Source organism: Homarus americanus, unplaced genomic scaffold, assembly GCF_018991925.1.
Source record: "Homarus americanus isolate GMGI-L3 unplaced genomic scaffold, GMGI_Hamer_2.0 scaffold34360, whole genome shotgun sequence".
Taxonomy (NCBI): Eukaryota; Metazoa; Arthropoda; class Malacostraca; order Decapoda; family Nephropidae; genus Homarus; species Homarus americanus.
The window spans coordinates 10095456-10113314 of NW_024739403.1; the positions used below are offsets into that span (position 1 = coordinate 10095456).

The 17859-nt window shown below is 37.4% G+C and overlaps 1 protein-coding gene across 1 annotated transcript in view; it reads left to right on the forward strand.

Annotated features, from left to right (window-relative positions):
• Positions 1 to 17859, forward strand: part of LOC121874643 (valine--tRNA ligase-like) — a 72722-nt gene that overhangs the window by 26723 nt on the left and 28140 nt on the right. Inside the window, exon 3 of the mRNA XM_042378872.1 lies at positions 4961 to 5162. Coding sequence (XP_042234806.1) covers positions 4961 to 5162 — 202 coding nt within the window. The remainder of the gene's footprint in view (positions 1 to 4960; positions 5163 to 17859) is intronic.

Consider the following 17859-nt stretch of genomic DNA (forward strand, 5'->3'; position numbering starts at 1 on the left):
TAGAATTTGAAGTTCATGAGTGGTAAAAGGAATCAGGATCACAATAGATATTGTAACAGTGAAAGAAACTCGGATATACAGTCTCCTAAAAAAAAGTATCCTCCCCCCCCCTCCCGGGTCTGATATACAGTACAGTCGACCCTCGTTAATTCGGACTAATAGGGTGTCCGTTTTAGCCGATTGTCCGAATTAACCGATTTAGGGGTTAATATTGCATAATATTGCATTATACAGCTATGTGTATGTTTATTTGAGTGCCCCGTCATAGGAGTCCGTTTTCTCTCACTTCAGGACTCCTGAGTCGTCCTTTAACTCTTAATCTTAGAGTGCACCAGAGATTTTCATTATTCCTTAGAAGTGACACAGAATTTGATATTGCAACTGAGGTTGCAATTGTTGAGGCAACTTAGATATGTCTGATTACAGTTGGAATAGTCAAGATCCATTGTGAGTGATGTTTAAAGCTTCAACTGTCTTTATGGTTGGTAAAACTTGTCAAGTCTGTCAGTCTAAGTGGCATGTGTGAGGCCTTGTGTTTGTACAACCGCTAAATATATAAATATATAATATTATGGTAATTATCAGAAACACACATAGGCATGACTAGGTTTATTACAAAGTGATGAAAAGGATACTGTACAGTGGGTAGTCCACAAAACATGTAGCCATGTCTCTTTATTTGAGTGCCCCGTCATAGGAGTCCGTTTTCTCTCACTTCAGGACGCCAGAGTCGACCGTTTTCTCTTAATCTTAGAGTGCAGTGCACCAGAGACTTCATTATTCCTTAGAAGTGACACAGAATTTGAAATTGCAACCCCAATTGCAACTGGGACAATCCCAGAACCAGAAATTTGATATGGACAGTTCAGATTTCGTCCGAATTATCCGAAATCCTGATTAAAGGGGTCCGAATTAACGAGAGTCGACTGTATTTGGAAATGAACACAATAACACGTGCACAGCAATCTTGGTTTAGTTGGCATTTCTGATTGTGAATTAATTGCACCTTTCGTTCTTTCTTTTTGCTCCTTATAATCACCATGATATCTGCAGTATACCACTTATTATCTACATAATGTAATGAAATAGGATGAATTGTGATACCATATGCAAAACCAATAATGTCATGAGTAACGCCCCTGATTTATGCACCTGAGATACTATTTCAGCCCCTGGGATGGGTTGCCAAATAGGAATATCACATTACTATTTTCATGAACCGAGGTTATAGTGGATTTGCTTCAAGCAAAATATGAAATACTATGATCCAATATTAGATTCATTTGCAAATATAGTGCTTACAGGTGTATTATGATGCCATATCCAATTACAATGACATAATGATTTATCTCAATTGATGAGGTAACAATTATGAATATAATGTATCATCTCATGATTCGTGCTAGCAACAGAACATTATCTGATACACACTACGAGATGATGTTTGTTGGTGCAAGGTGTATTTTCCAATGAGTCTCAGGTACTAGTATACTGTACTGTACTGTACTCTCAATTTAACGGAATCCGATAAAATGACCTCCCAATTTACCGGAAATCATTTTTTTTTTCGCTCGACTTAGTGAGCTAGTTAGCTAAATCGAGATTTATTCTGTTAATATTGTCACACCCACAGAGAAACCTTAGACACATGATACAGTAAAACCTACTTCAGCCTTCGGCGAATGTACTAAATGTATGAAAACGATAATGATATAAAGCAATGGTTTAGTAGTGCTGTTAATGTGTGTGCTGTGTAAGTGTCTGGGCCTGTCACCTCATCTACTGTCTTGTCACCTCACCTGAGTCACCACCTCGTTAGCACAGCTTGGAGTTACATTGATTTATTACTGTATTATTTTACCTTTTTAGTATTGTATGTACAGTCTCGTTCAAGATTCTTTGAACACTGCTGGCAACTCAAGGCCGTTTGCTTACTATAGTACGTATTATAATATAATACGAAACAACAAAGCCCAACCATTAATTTATCAACGGGGAACTAGGTAACCAATCACCGATCACTTTTACATTTACTCATAATTTTTACTATGTACTATAGTAAACAAACAGCATTGAGTTGCCAGCTCTCTCCCGAAGTGTTCGAAGAATCTTGAATGAGACTGTACATTTAAAGAAATATTTGTACAGTAATTAAAAATCCAGTGTTACCTAAGGGGTTGGTCTTCCCACCCACACACCAACCATGTGAGGAGGTGGCTTAACATGGTGCAATCTTTCATAACGCAGGGAACCTTTCTCCCCAGGCCAGGAGCAGGAAGGTTTGGAGTGATTTTCTCGGCATTTTCTTAAATTTTTCGGTAATTGCTTTATATCATTATTTATCATGTTTATACATTTAGTACATTTGCTGAAGGCTGAATTAGGTTTTACTGTATCGTGTCTGAGGTGTTTTTGTAGGTGTGAGCGTGTTAACAGAATTAATCACGATTCAGCGAACTACAGGTACTCCTCGACTTACGACCTACTTGACTTAAGACCACCCGGACATACGACCGCCGCAGTCTTACCAAATTTTTTTCAAATTACGTATTTTCGAGTACCGACGTTAGTGATTGCGCTGTGTACTGACAAAATTTTTGTTTGTAATTCCCTTTAAAGTGGCTGGCAAGCTTAAAAGTGGGAGTTTTGTGGTGCTGAAAAGAAAAAGAGACATCCATTATAGATTTTCTATATATTATTTTCGCATTTTCGACTTACGACCTGGATTTGGGTGCCTAACCCTGTCGTAAGTCAGGGACTGCCTGTAGTTCACTAAATCGAGCGAAAAATAACAGAAAAAATGTTTTCCGCTAAATTGAGAGTTCGTTATATCCGATTCTGTTAAATCGAGGGTATACTGTCCCAACCTCTAAGCCACAGGTCAAGTAACATTGCTTTGAATGCCTCGAACCATATCGACCCCATGGCTAATGATACTCTTTGGGGGGGACTGTACATACATCACAACACTGACGACTTTCTTCCGTGTACAGTGAGTTCTGCTATAACGCCTGTTTTGACAACGCGAATTGGCTCTAACGTAATTTATGAATAGAGGAACGATATTTGTATAATGCGAACTCTTGTTTGCTGTAATGCGATTTTTGCCTACTATTTCTCCAATTTTGTGGTATTAACTGTGAATATGGTAAAGAAGAATATCTCCAAGAAGCGTTCTGGTGATCGCATTCCCGGTGATGACCGTAAAAGAAAGGCTATAACCCTTGAAGAGAAGCTCGATGTTATCAACCTCAAAATCACCCTTCTCCCCCATCAAGTTATATTCATATTTTTTCAAGGTAAGTGTTGCATTTACTGTATGATTTCATTATTAGATATGAATGTAACATTTATTTAGACTGTGCTATCCTTTGTGTTAGGCTAACTACTAAATTTTTTTGATTTCGAGTAGTAATCTGCACCTAACCCTATTTTCTCCATAAGCCCTGTTATTTCTATTACTCGAATTTCTATAACACGATGTTTTACAAGAACACAACTATCGCGTTATAGCAGAACTGACTGTACTTTCAAGCTACGTATAATGAATTGTTGTAATGACTAAACTCCAATTCAACTTAGAAGTACAGTAAGTCCTCACTTTGGGGTTACGTTCCTGAAAACACGACAGTATACGAAACAACGTTAAGCGGATAATTTTTCCCCATAAGAAATAGATAAAATACGGGATTTACGTTCCTGAACCTCCCTTTACCCCATGAAATACATTTCATATTCAGAAATTCAATGGCATTTTTATAGAAAACAGTATATATATACATAAAAAACTAAATCATTTTGTATTGCACTTACTGATGGATGGAGGTGGTGGAGCGAGTGTGTGGTGGGTAGTGGAGCGAAGGAGGAGGGTGGCGAGTCACTGAGACCCAGCGGGTGGTTCCTCCTTCCGGTTTAAAACCTCCATTTTTGTATCGAGGCTAAGGGTCTTATGTTGCTTCTTCACAACACTAGCATCAGTAGCACTTGATGGACACTTGGAAGCATTTCGATTTGTTAGAGTACAGTATTAAGAGCAAAAAAATTAAACACACACGAACGCTGTGGAACCTTAACAGAGATTGGCTTGGCGTCGCTTGGGGACGCTGTGACGCTGCATGAGTGAGAGGTAGCATGGCGAGAGAGAGTGATGCGCTGTAAAAAGTAGTCTGTGACAACGCAAAGCGATGTTGTACTGAGTGATTGGGACGTTAACCCTTGGGCCCCGGGTGGCGTCCTAGAACGTCCGACTAGCGCGGCCCAGGTAACGTTCCAGAGCATCCTCCTATTTTCCCGCAATTTTTTTATTTATTTATTTTATTTTTTTGAAAAGTTGAATTTTTTTTCTCAATTTATCCCTCCACGAGGGGGTGGGGCTTAAGGGTTAAACTAATTTTTGGTATCTAAAGATTTTTTTTTTTTTTTTTATATACACGAGTATTAGCCCACCCGAGCACAGGTCACTGACCCACATCGGGTCCTGGGCGGCGAAAATGTAATAATAATAATAATATTAATAATAATAATAATTCATAGTACAGTAAATAAAATTATTATATAAAATACAAAATTTGAAATAAAACAAAATAAAAATTATAATCATAATAACAAAAAAATACAAAAATGAAAAAAAAAAAAGTGAGAAACATTATATGTATGTTATGTTGTCAAGAGAAATAATTGAGACCCTGCAATTGTGTGTAAATGAGGCAGAAAGTCAGATCAGCAACCTGGGGCTTTGTTACAATTTTCGTGTTGCCATCTGGCAGCAGGGTCTACCATTAGACAACACATTATGCTTCCAATATCTTCCGAGGCAGTAGTACCGATGTTATGCGAGGACTTATTGTAGTTCACTCCTTACATCCTTTTGGATCAAATGTCTATCAGAATTAATTTGAAATATCCCCAATCCAGTTCCATAAACATTTATGATTGAAATTCATCCTTTTCTTTTGTATAGGAAGGGTGATCGTATCTACCATCAGTTAGAGAAGATGGGATCTTCGCTTGACTGGGATCGCACTACTTTTACAATGGATCCAGGGCCACAGGAAGCTGTAAAGGAGGCATTTGTAAGAATGCATGAAGATGGAACTATATATAGATCTAACCGCCTTGTCAACTGGTCTTGTACCCTCAAGTCTGCCATCTCGGATATTGAGGTATACTTGTATTATCATTAATGTTATTGCTCTTAAAGAATTTATGAACAATTTTAGTACAGCATGCCCTGACAATTCGCGGATTTTTCATTCGTGGACCTCGATTATTCTCGGATGACGCCCTGGATGAACGCAAGACTGTCTAAGGGTAGTTTTAAAGTTGCTGGCATTTTCGTGGCCAGGACATGGAGCCATTCGTTTTACAGACAGTAATTTCTTTTATCTGTATTGTATATGTGTGTGTGTGTGTTTGTAGACACAGACACACCAAAAAACACATAAAAATAAATAATAATGGGAAAATCCTACCCGAAATACAGTGGAGTCTGCATTTACGCGGTCAATTGAACCCGTGGAGGCCCGCGTAAAACGAGAAACGCATAAAAGAAATAACAACATGGGATTAATTGAAATAGAGACTCGGCTGACCCCCAAACTCCACTTTTTCCGACACAATGCCTACGTTGTAGTAAAAATAACATCTTAATTTTATGATGGTATGCACACACAATTAATATTTAAGAGAAATACAGTCGCCTGGTTAATGTCCATTCAAATAATGGACTCAACTCCCATCCCCCCCTCTTCCCACGCTCGCTGGCTCCTCCCTCTCTGAGAAATGTTTCGGTGAAAGCACTAGATTTTAAGGTATAGTAATAAATAATACCTCAGACTAAAGTTAGGATAATATAATTGACATTGCTGGATTCCTTGCAGGACAGGGAATATTTTGAATGTAAACGTCATATATTTTGCACAAAAGATAAAATGTTTGCTAATTTTCATCATCTCCTTACAGTACATTACATCTAAAATTTGTATGTCTAATGCAAATTTTAAGATGTTTATATTTAAAATGATCACCATCTTGTAAGAATTCCAGCAATGTAAATTATATTCTGGCCAGGTAATTTGTATGAATTTTATGAACTAAAAACAAATTTCTTCAGTAAATAAACAAATTATTATTCACCCAAACACTATCTGTCAATCAAAATACCCCACCTCCTGCTCCCCCCAACTTCCCATGCACGCTGGGTCCTTCCCTCCCTATCCCCCACCTTCCCTCCCTACCAGAGAAATGTTTGGGTTAAAACAGTATATTTACATTTTTAGTAATAAATAATACCTCAGACTAAAGTTAGGATAATATAATTGACATTGCTGGATTCCTTGCAGGGCAGGGAATATTTTGAATGTAAACGTCATATATTTTGCACAAAAGATAAAATGTTTGCTAATTTTCATCATCTCCTTACAGTACATCTAAAATTTGTATGTCTAATGCAAATGTTAAGATGTTTATATTTAAAATGATCACCATCTTGTAAGGATTCCAGCAATGTAAATTATATATTTTATGAGCTAAAAACATATATAACTTCAGTAAATAAACAAATTATACTTCACCCGCGTAAATGATGAAATTTACCGCGTAATTAAAACATTTCATTCTGGCAAGGTGCTGCGTAAATGACCAAACGCGTAAACAAAAACCGAGTAAATCCAGACTTAACTGTAATGAGAAACAAGACAAAAGTATTAAAATTTTAAGTCTATCCTCAAGTCAACTCTGTGCTTTGTTATTAACTTCAATAACAAAGCACGGAGTTGACTTGGGGATAGTCTCTCGCATTTTTAATGCATTTTTGTTGTCTTGTTTCTGAATATTTGTCATAGGATTTTCCCATTATTATTTATTTGTATGTGTTTTTTTTGGTGTGTGTGTCTGTGTGTCTACACAGAAACACATATATGCAATACAGGTAAAAGAAATAATTGTCCTAAGGGCAAACACAAAGGGTCAATACATTTCTTTGCACACTAGTAAACAAAATGTAACGTAATACCCCCGGTCAGCAAATGTTATTCGCGGATTTGGTTATTTGTGGCCATTTTGAGAACCTAATCCCCGGGAATTTTAAGGGCATGCTGTATTTTCAGAGGGTAATAATAAACAGTACTGTACATTATTCTTAGCTATGCTAGATATTAAAAGGTGAAAATATTTGTTGAAACAGCAGATAATCCTCGCTAAATGAAAGAGATGCATTCTGTGGAAGTTGTTACAATGAGAAAACTTGAATAGTGAAAAATATTTTCCTATGCAGATACAGATGTACCCCGAAAATCGACGTCCCGTTAACTGCTGCTTTGCATAACAGACATATACATATATGGGAAATGCCCAGCAAGTTTTGTTGAGTACCTCGTTGGTCCAACGATTGGGATAGGAGTGGCAGAACTGTTTTGAATTTGGCAGAGTCCATAAAAGCAGTTCTAATTAAGTTAGAAACTCCATTCTATACTAGAATAATCCAGACTAGTTTATTTAAATGTTAGGTTAGATAAATATATTTAAAAACTAAAAATCTACATGATATGGGCGCGAATGAAGCTCTGTGTTACAGGGAAGACAGGTATTTTCCATTCCCATGAAGCTGTGAGGGATTACAGTGAACCCTTGAAGATTCGGATCCGAATTTCGGAAGATTTGAACAAAATTTGGGGGTTCTCTTAAGAAGCATTCCCAGAACAGAGCAACAGTCATCTTACACCTGTGTAAGTAAAGGCGGCGGCACACTGGGCACTTTCCTCCAAACGTGTTTGGCAAACATGGTCCGGCTAGCAAAGCAAAGAGATGTTTTGCGTCACACTGGGATGTTTTGTTGGCATGTCAGCCCACTGCAACAAAAACAAAGCATCTAGATGAGGTTCGCCATGTATCCCGTTAATACTGTTGAGGCCTTTCAGGATTGTGCTATAGTTCTTCAATTGCTGAAGCAAGTGAGGTGTTTGCAAAAGCTAAAGAAATGACAGTGGGTGTGTTGTGAAATTTCTTTAAAAGTGGTGGTGGCTGGCTGGTCAAAGAAGACCCTGAATAATGATTTAATAATATAAAGAAGTTTTAAAGTAAGGAATAAATAGAAATATGTCGCTGTTTATTTGTTATATTTTAAATTATTATTGTTTTATGATTTATTTCAAATTTTGCTTGAAATTATATGAAGCTCATTTGAGCACTAATCCGGCCAGCAAAGATCCTCGTCAAACTGTTGTCCATTTCTAGCAACAGCTGAAATCCTGCTGCTTGTTGGGCACTTAGACCAACGGCCAGCAAAATGAGCAACATGTTTGGAGAAAAGTGCCCAGTGTGCCGCCATCTTAAGATGTCAGCACTCGGGACACAGGTGCCCAAGGCGGGAAAAATAAACAGATTTGTCAATTGTTGTTTGTGGGAATATTAATTAACTCACTCTTGTAATGATACAATGTTTCTTATTATGTTATCATAGTAAAATGTATGGTTCATATAATTTGTGTATCACTGTGCATGTTACCACTACAAGATATGTATTTCTACCATATATATTTCGATCGCACGCCTGGCAACAGGAGCAAGAAAGAGGAGTGAGTGACTGCTAGTTAGCGCATCGTCTGCAGTTGTAACTCTCCTTGGTCCTTGCCATATTTCACTGGATTTACTGTTATTATTAGAATTTACTGATAGAATGGTGCTTAATAGTGATTAATCATGGTACAGGTTGTACCTGTCTAGTCCGGCAACCTCGGGACCTGACCGGTGCCGGACCATGGAAATTCACCCTTTTCCTGGATAGATAGTGACTTGTGCTTATGCCTGGAAGCACTAGCACCACTTTCTCTGCATCATGGTCTCTTTGAAGACACATTGAAGGGTTAAATGTCGTATAGTAGCTTCTCAAATTTCGCGAGTTTTTAATTCAACGTATTTTATTGGAACACACACACAAAAAATAGAAATAAAAATTATGACGGCGGAAACTTGAATTTCGATGGGTTTGAACGGCCCACCAACGTACAGACGACGTGCATAATCGTGTAAACAGCGTCATTTCTCTTCTGTACAAAAGATTCATTATTGTTTATTACTGAATGTCTTTTTTATTGAATTAATGTTTATTTGTGCAAAATGAGCAATACAATTCATTAATAATACGTGGAATATTAAAACACATGAGGAATTGACACAGCATTGTTTTCTTTGATTACAAAACCAGTGACTGACTGGTTCTACATATAAAACTGAAGAAAATAAGACCTTGGCTGTAGCTGTAGTAAAATTAATATGGTTGTTTTAAGTATTGTTATTTAATGTTAATAAATGGAACAATAGAAGTAGCTAACGATAATGGTAAAGAAAAAAGAGAGATCGCGTATGTAAGTGTGCATGCGCACACGTGAAAACATATCGTCATTACTTTACATAAGAATATGAAAGCAACACTTATTTACTGTTCATATATATTTTAATTAATGTTTCTGAATTTGTTATTATTGAATTAATGTTTGTGTGTGCAAAATTAACAATACAATTTATTAATAATAATACGTGGAATATTAGAGGAGACGAGACGGCTGCCGGCATTGTTTATGCTAAAGCTTACAAAACCAGTGACTGATTGGTTCTACATATAAAACTGAAGAAAATAAGACCCTGATTGTAGCTGTAGTAAAATTAATGTAAAAAAATAATATGGTTGTTTGAAGTACCTGTAATGTTATTTAATGTTAATAAATGGAACAATGTAAGTAGCTAACCATTAATGGTAAAAAAAAAAGTGAGACTGCGCGTATGTAAGTGCGCACATGTGAAAACATATCGTCATTACTCTACATAAGAATATGAAAGCAACACTTATTTACTGCTCATATATATTGAAGGGTTAAATGTTGTACTCTGTATAGACAAGCAGAGAGAGAGAGAGCAGCCGAACTGCCGGATGTAAACAAACCTTAATTTCCCGCGGCTTTTTTTTTTTTAAGGGGATTAGCCCACCCGGGCATAGGTCACTGACCCACATTGGGGCCTGAGGGGCAAAAATTTAATACTCCTGTAATAATAATAATAATCAGATAAAAAAAAAAAAGAAAAAAAAAAAAAAAGCTGCCTATCTACCTATTGGACAAACTAAAATCGTTCCGGACCACGGGAGTTTCCGGACCACAGAATGCCGGACTAGAGAGGTACAACCTGTATATATATATATATATATATATATATATATATATATATATATATATATATATATATATATATATGCTGATAACCACAAGGAAAGAAGAAAACACGAAGTTCCATGTAAGTCAATTGACAGTAGGAACATCATAGAATCTAGTCTTATTAAACATACCGAAGCATTCAACATGAATTTGAGTAACGGCATGTACAAGCTGGACAATTTTGTAATTAAGAAGATTTGTGATCAGGTGAGAAGGCCGGGTCACTTGACCATCTGACCTGACCACCAACCGTTGTGTGCTATTTAAAGATTAGTAGGGTCATTACCTAATACCTGACCACTGTGGACCTGGTCTCACCTTCCTCTGTATATATACACCTTGATTTGTATTACTCTCTCTAGTCTGTACTCACCCCTGAAGATGTGAATTACACGAAAGCGCTTGGGAACTTCGTGTTTTCTTCTTTCCTTGTGGTTATCAGCATATACCTAGATCACGCGCACCTACAGTGATTTACTTTTATATATATATATATATATATATGTATATATATATATATATATATATATATATATATATATATATATATATATATATATATATATATATATATATATATATATATATATATATATATGTATGTATGTATGTATGTATGTATGTATGTATATGTATGTATGTATGTATGTATGTATGTATGTATGTATGTATATGTATGTATGTATGTATGTATGTATGTACCCCACTTAACGCGGTCAATAGAACCCAGAGGGTCCCGTGTTAAGTGAAATCAGCGTTAAGTGAACAACAGAACATATGGGATTAATTCCAATAGAAACCGGCCCGACCCCCAAACTCCACTTTTTGAAGACACATAACTATGTTGTAGTAAAAATAACATCTTAATTTTATGATGGTACATGCACACAATTAATACTTAAGAGAAATAGAGAAATACAGTCGCCAAGTTAATGTCCATTCAAATAATGGACTCAACTCCCTCCCCCTCTCACACTACACTGCCGGCTCTTCCCTCTCTGAGAAATTTTTGGGGGAAAACCACTAAATTTTAAAAAATAATACCTCAAACTAAAGTTAGGATAATACAATTGACATTGCTGGATTCCTTGTAAGACCAGGAATATTTTGAATATAAATGTCATATATTTTGCACAAAAGATAACATAGTTACTCAGAAAAAATTTTTATCTAAAATTTGTATGTCTAATGCAAAATATATGATGTTTATATTCAAAATGATCACCAAATTATAAGAATTCCAGCAATGTAAATTATATTCTGGCCGGGTAATTTGTATGAATTTTATGAGCTAAAACAAATATCTTCAGTTAATAAAAAAAAAAATAATCTTCACGACACTATCTGTCAATCAAAGTACCCCACCTTGCCTCCCCCCCTCTTCCAACCGCGCGGTCAGTCCCAACCCTCCCCCCCACCAATCATCCCTTCAAGAGAAGAGTGGGTGAAAAATTTAGATTTTAACATTTTGTATTAAATAATACCTCAGATTAAAGTTAGGATAATATAATTGACATTGCTGGATTCCTTGTAAGACCAGGAATATTTTGAATATAAACGTCATATATTTTGCACAAAAGATAACATAGTTACTCAGAAAATTTTTTTATCTAAAATTTGTATGTTTAGTGCAAAATATATGATGTTTATATTCAAAATGATCATCAAATTATAAGAATTCCAGCAATGTAAATTATATTCTGACCTGGTAATTTGTATGAATTTTATGAGCTAAAACAAATATCTTCATTTAATAAAAAAAAAAAAAAAAATATTCTTCACGGGGTAACAGATGGTCGGTCGGTCGGTCCCTCCCTCCCCCCACCCCCCACCAACCGTCCCAAGGAGATGTGTGGGAAAACCAGAATACTTAACTTTTTTGTAATAAATAATACCTCAAACTAAAGTTAGGATAATATAATTGACATTGCTGGATTCCTTGTAAGACCAGGAATATTTTGAATATAAATGTCATATATTTTGCACAAAAGATAACATAGTTACTCTGAGAAAATTTTTTATCTAAAATTTGTATGTCTAATGCAAAATATATGATGTTTATATTCAAAATGATCACCAAATTATAAGAATTCCAGCAATGTAAATTATATTCTGGCCGGGTAATTTGTATGAATTTTATGAGCTAAAACAGGCAGTCAGGCAGGGTGGCGGGTGGGGCAAATCTAAAAATAGCGTCTCAAGCCGGACACTCACCGCGTATATGTGGAAAAAATCCGTGTTAAGTGAAAGTTCAGCTCTGGCGAGGCACCGCGTATATGATAAAACGCGTTAAGTGAAACCGCGTTAGGCGGGGTAATACTGTACTATCTTACAAGAATCCTAGCAATGTAAGTTATATTCACCCAGGTCGTTTGGGTGGCAAGTTGTGAGAAGAGCTTCGTCACTCTTAAGTAATGTTAAATAAACACGCAGGCCTTCAGTTCCAACTGTCAAATCTTATCTCAAATAAATAAAGACACTCTGTCACCTCTCCTCCCCCTCTTCCCACGATCGGCTGGCTACCTCCTTCCTTGTGTTCCTAGACAAAAGATTGGTAATTTCTTTGTTTTTTTATATACTGTAATATCTCAGACTAAAGTTAGGATAATATAATTTGCATTGCTGAAATCCTTGCAAGACAGAGATTAATTTAAATACAAGCGGCATATATTTTTCTCAAGATATAAAAAATGAAGTACATTAGTGTACAATACTGTAGTACATTTTATAAAAAGTTTTCCAACTGTAATTTTGGGTAGATTTACATTAATTTCTTCATTTATTTTCATCCATTTACATGCACACACCATACTAAAAGAAACGTAAAAGAAATAAATGACCTAAGTGCAAAGCTGGAGTGCACATGTACTAATGATTATGGTACTAAAATTGTTATGTCTAGTGCGAATTACAGCATGTTTATATTCAAATAAATCAGTACAAGAATCCCAGCAATGTTAATTATATTCTCCTAGGTCATTTCACTGGCATTTTAAAATCAGAGAAGCTTTGAAGGACTGCTAAATAAACACACACAGACCTTCGGCTCAAATTGTCAAACATATCACCTCAACCCCCCATCCCTCCCCCCCCCTCGCTGGCTGGCTGGTTCCATCCCTCTCTCCCAGCCAGGGTTTTAGGCTTACAGTTTTTATCTTATATAATATCTCAGACTAAGGTTAGGAGATTATAATTTGCGTTGCTGGAATCCTTGCAAGACAGCCAATAATTTGAATATAAACGTCATATATTTTGCTCAAGAGATAAAAATTTTTGTACATTAATGTACAGTACTGGTTTTCAGTTAAAAAAACTGTTGTATTACAATAATATTCCCTCCTAATTGACTTGAATAAATACTTCAATAGAAATATACAATATTTTTGTTGAAACTTTCCGCGTTTCAATGTAAAGTGTCGTAATAATAAATGGTAAACAATTTGCCTTCGGCACTCTGTGTTTCAGGCACGGCGAGCCTCAGTTTATAGGACGTAGATCGTTTTTACTGAAGGTTTTATTGTTCCAATACCCTGAAAAACTTGGGTCGACCTATAAACAAGTAATATCATAAATTAACGATTTTTTGGTCAAAAAACAGGGTTGACCTACAATGCTGATGTCAACACAAGCGTGGTTACAGCGAGACTGACTGAGTGAGGGAGCACGGGGTGGTGGCGGGCGGTGTGCGGTGCCGCGCCGCGCGCGAGTTGAATGGCATGAGATTTGAATGTACTTCAATTACTTCAAGGTACAGAATATTTCTCAAGCGGGGCAATCAGCGTATTTGCGAATCCGTGTGTGCTTAACCTGCGTATGTGAAGGGCCGACTGTATATATATATATATATATATATATATATATATATATATATATATATATATACATATATATATATATATATATATATATATATATATATATACATACATACATACATACACATACATACATACATACATACATACATACATACATACATACATACATACAGTTATATATTATATATTATTATATATATATATATATATATATATATTATTTATATATATATATTTTTTATATATTTTATTATATTTTTTTATATATATATATATATATATACATATATATATATATAGATATATATATATATATATATATATATATATATATATATATATATATACTATATATATATATATATATATATATATATATATATATATATATATATATATATATATATATATATATATATATATATATATATATATATATATATATATATATATATATATATATATATATATATATATATATATATATATATATATATATATATATATATATATATATATATACACACAGTTAACGCCTGACCGAACAACGTCCGATCGAGTATCGTCGGGTCCCTCAAAATGGCGCCACTGACCACTATTCCACCTAACTCCCCTGACGGAGACACGATGATCCTCCCCATACTGGTCAGATATTATGTTAGGAATATGCTTCCTCTAGGCTTTTCTAAGCATTTGCCTACAGATGAAATGTTAACCTACATCTATTGAGGATAAAATCTTTCACCTACAAATTGACAATAACACATTTGCTGTAATCAGACATATCTAGTTGCCTCAACAATTGCAAGTTGCATGGGGTTGCAATTTCAAATTCTGTGGCATTACTAAAAATAGTAAAGTTTCGGTGCACTCTAAGATTAAGAGAGAAACAGAGGACTCAGGCCCTGATGTGAGAGAAAACGACTCGTATGACGGGGACCAAATAAAAAAGCATAGCTACATGTTTTGGGACTACAGTATTAAGCGTTCCCTTTTCATCACTGTAATAAACCTAGCCATGCCTATATGTGTATTTGTGATATTTACCATAACATTATATATATATTTAGTGGGTCTAAATGGTCGTAAATGGGTGGGGGCAACCAATAGAATAAATCCCATAGGTTCTGTACTTTCGTATCAGCGGGGTCCCAATTACGATAACCAAGGGTGACGACTGTATATACTTGTGACACTGGGCAGTTGCTTCTGGTGTTATGGCAGGGTACCAAGTGACAACACTAGGATCCCTTCCTCTATTAAGGAATAAACAATTAAAATTTAAATTGAAAAAAAAAACTTCAAATAAATTACTATCTTACAAGAATCCCTCAATGTAAGTTATATTCACCCAAGTCGTTTGGGTGGAAAATTATGAGAAAAGAGCTTAGTCACTCTTAAGTAATGATAAATAAACGCAGGCAGGCTTTCAGTGCCAACTGTCAAATCTTATCTCAAATAAATAAATAAATAAACAAACAGCGTCAGACATTCTGTCACCTCCACCCCCGCCGTCTTCTCACCACCCTCGTGTTCAAGATAAAAGATTGGTGATTTCTTTGTTTATTTTATATAATATCTCAGACTAAAGTTAGGATAATATAATTTGCATTGCTGAAATCCTTGCAAGACAGAGATTAATTTGAATATAAGAGTCATATATTTTGTTAAAGATATAAAAAATGTATTACACTAGTGTACAATACTGTAGTACATTTTATAAAAAGTTTTTCAACTGTATTTTTGGGTAGATTTACATAAATTTCTTCGTTTATTTTCATCCATTTACATGCACACACCATACTAAAAGAAATGCAAAATAAATAAATGACCTTAGTGTTCGTGTTCTGGGTAATAAGTTCAATATACAGGAGCGAACACAAACACCTGTATAGATTTTGTAGGTTCGATTTACCGGATAAGAAATATGTACACAAGGGGAGTACCGCTCCTCAACCTGTCCGCTGGTCAACTGGTCTATAGGCGACGTATGGGAAGTGATACATAAACAGCTTCCATACATCGCCAGGCACATTAATTAAGCATGTGGGACATGGTAATTACATTGCCACACGCTGCTAGCTAGGCTGAATAAATAATACATAAATGGAGCACATACATAATATACATAGCATAATATAAATACAGCATACAGAATATACATACACCTCCCTCCCCCCTATACACTCATAGCAAAGTCTTGAGCGGACCTTTTCTTTTGGATCCGTTCTGAGCGTCGAGGGACTTCATCACTGGGAAGGGTATGGGACTCAACACTGGTGGCGGGGTCAGCAGAAGGCGTTGTTACAGGGCAGAGAAAACGGCGGTTCCTCCACCACACACGACCACTGGGTAACTGCACCTGGTAGTCCTGTGACCTACCGAGACCCATGACTACGCCTACTTTGTCCCAACGTAGGGAGGTCGGGTCCTGAACACGGACTTGGGTGCCGACACTCAACCTGGGGAGAGAACGGGCGTGGTCATTGTAGCGGGCGACGACATCGTGAACACGTTCGGCGGCTCGGCGATCACAATCCTCTGTCCATACAAAACCTGGGCAGGGGAGCGTCCGGTGTAGTTAGGTGTGTTGCGGAGTTCAAGAAGACCCCGGTCGAAAGCCTCGCAGTCAATGTTCCCAGAAGGGGCCACCTTAAGGATGAGGTGCTTCAAGGATTTGACAGCAGCCTCAGTGTGGCCGTTGGACTGCGGGTAATGGGGCGATGACAACACATGCCGGACTCCCCATCGGTCAAGGAACACAGCAAAGTCCCGGCTTGTGAACTGAGGCCCTCCGTCGGTTCGCAGGCGTACAGGAACGCCCACGCCACGGAAGTAGTGGCGGAACTTGCTGATGGTGGCGGCAGACGTCGTGTCATTACCGCACTTGATGACAACCGGCCAACCAGAGAGACGGTCGACGATAACAAGGAAGGACTTTCCTGACACAGAGAAAAAGTCGGCCGACACAGACTCAAAGGGGCGGGTGGGGTTGTCGTCACTCATGAAGGGTTCCTGCTGCTGGCTGGGTTGTAATACTTGGCAGGGCTCACACGCACGGACAACATTGGAGATGTCAGAGTTGATGCCGGGCCAGAACACAGTCTGTCGTGCACGTCGTTTGGTGGCCTCAGCTCCACGGTGACTGTCGTGAAGGCGAGCCAAGACGTGGGGACGTGATGCAGCAGGGACAACTACACGTGCTCCGTACAGAATAAGGTCTCCATCACAGTAGAGTTCATCGCGGAGTTTCCAATACGGGAGCAGGGTTTTGTGAAGATCGTAGCGGTTGCTAGGAAATCCATTCCTCACACACTCGACGAGTCGGACGTAGGAAGGGTCATCTCGGGCCGCTGTTTGAAGGTCCTCCATTGCCTTGTCGTCATCTGGTGACAGGTCCGAACGAAGGGATTGGACGGCATGTAGAGTGACCACAGTCCTGACGGAAAGAGCGAGGTCGGCGTCGAGCACATGGTCTTCTGGAGTAGGGCGGCTGACAGGAGAGCGGGATAAGGCATCAGGGATGCAGAGCTCCTTACCAGCACGCCACACTGCTGTGAAGATGTACGCCGAGAGCTTCTCTTTCAGACGCTGGAGGCGAGGGTTCTCAACGGCGTCCAGCGTGTAGTGGTTGAGGATCGGGACAAGCAGGCGATGGTCGGTCACTAGGTGAAAGTGTTGCAGGCCTATGAGGTAAAACCTGCACTTGGACATCGCCCAAACCACAGCCAACAGCTCCAACTCAATAGTGGCGTAGCGCGTCTCAGTGTCAGAGAGGAAACGCGAGCCACACTGGACGAGCCGGAACTGCCCTCCACCATGATCCTGCAGTAGGG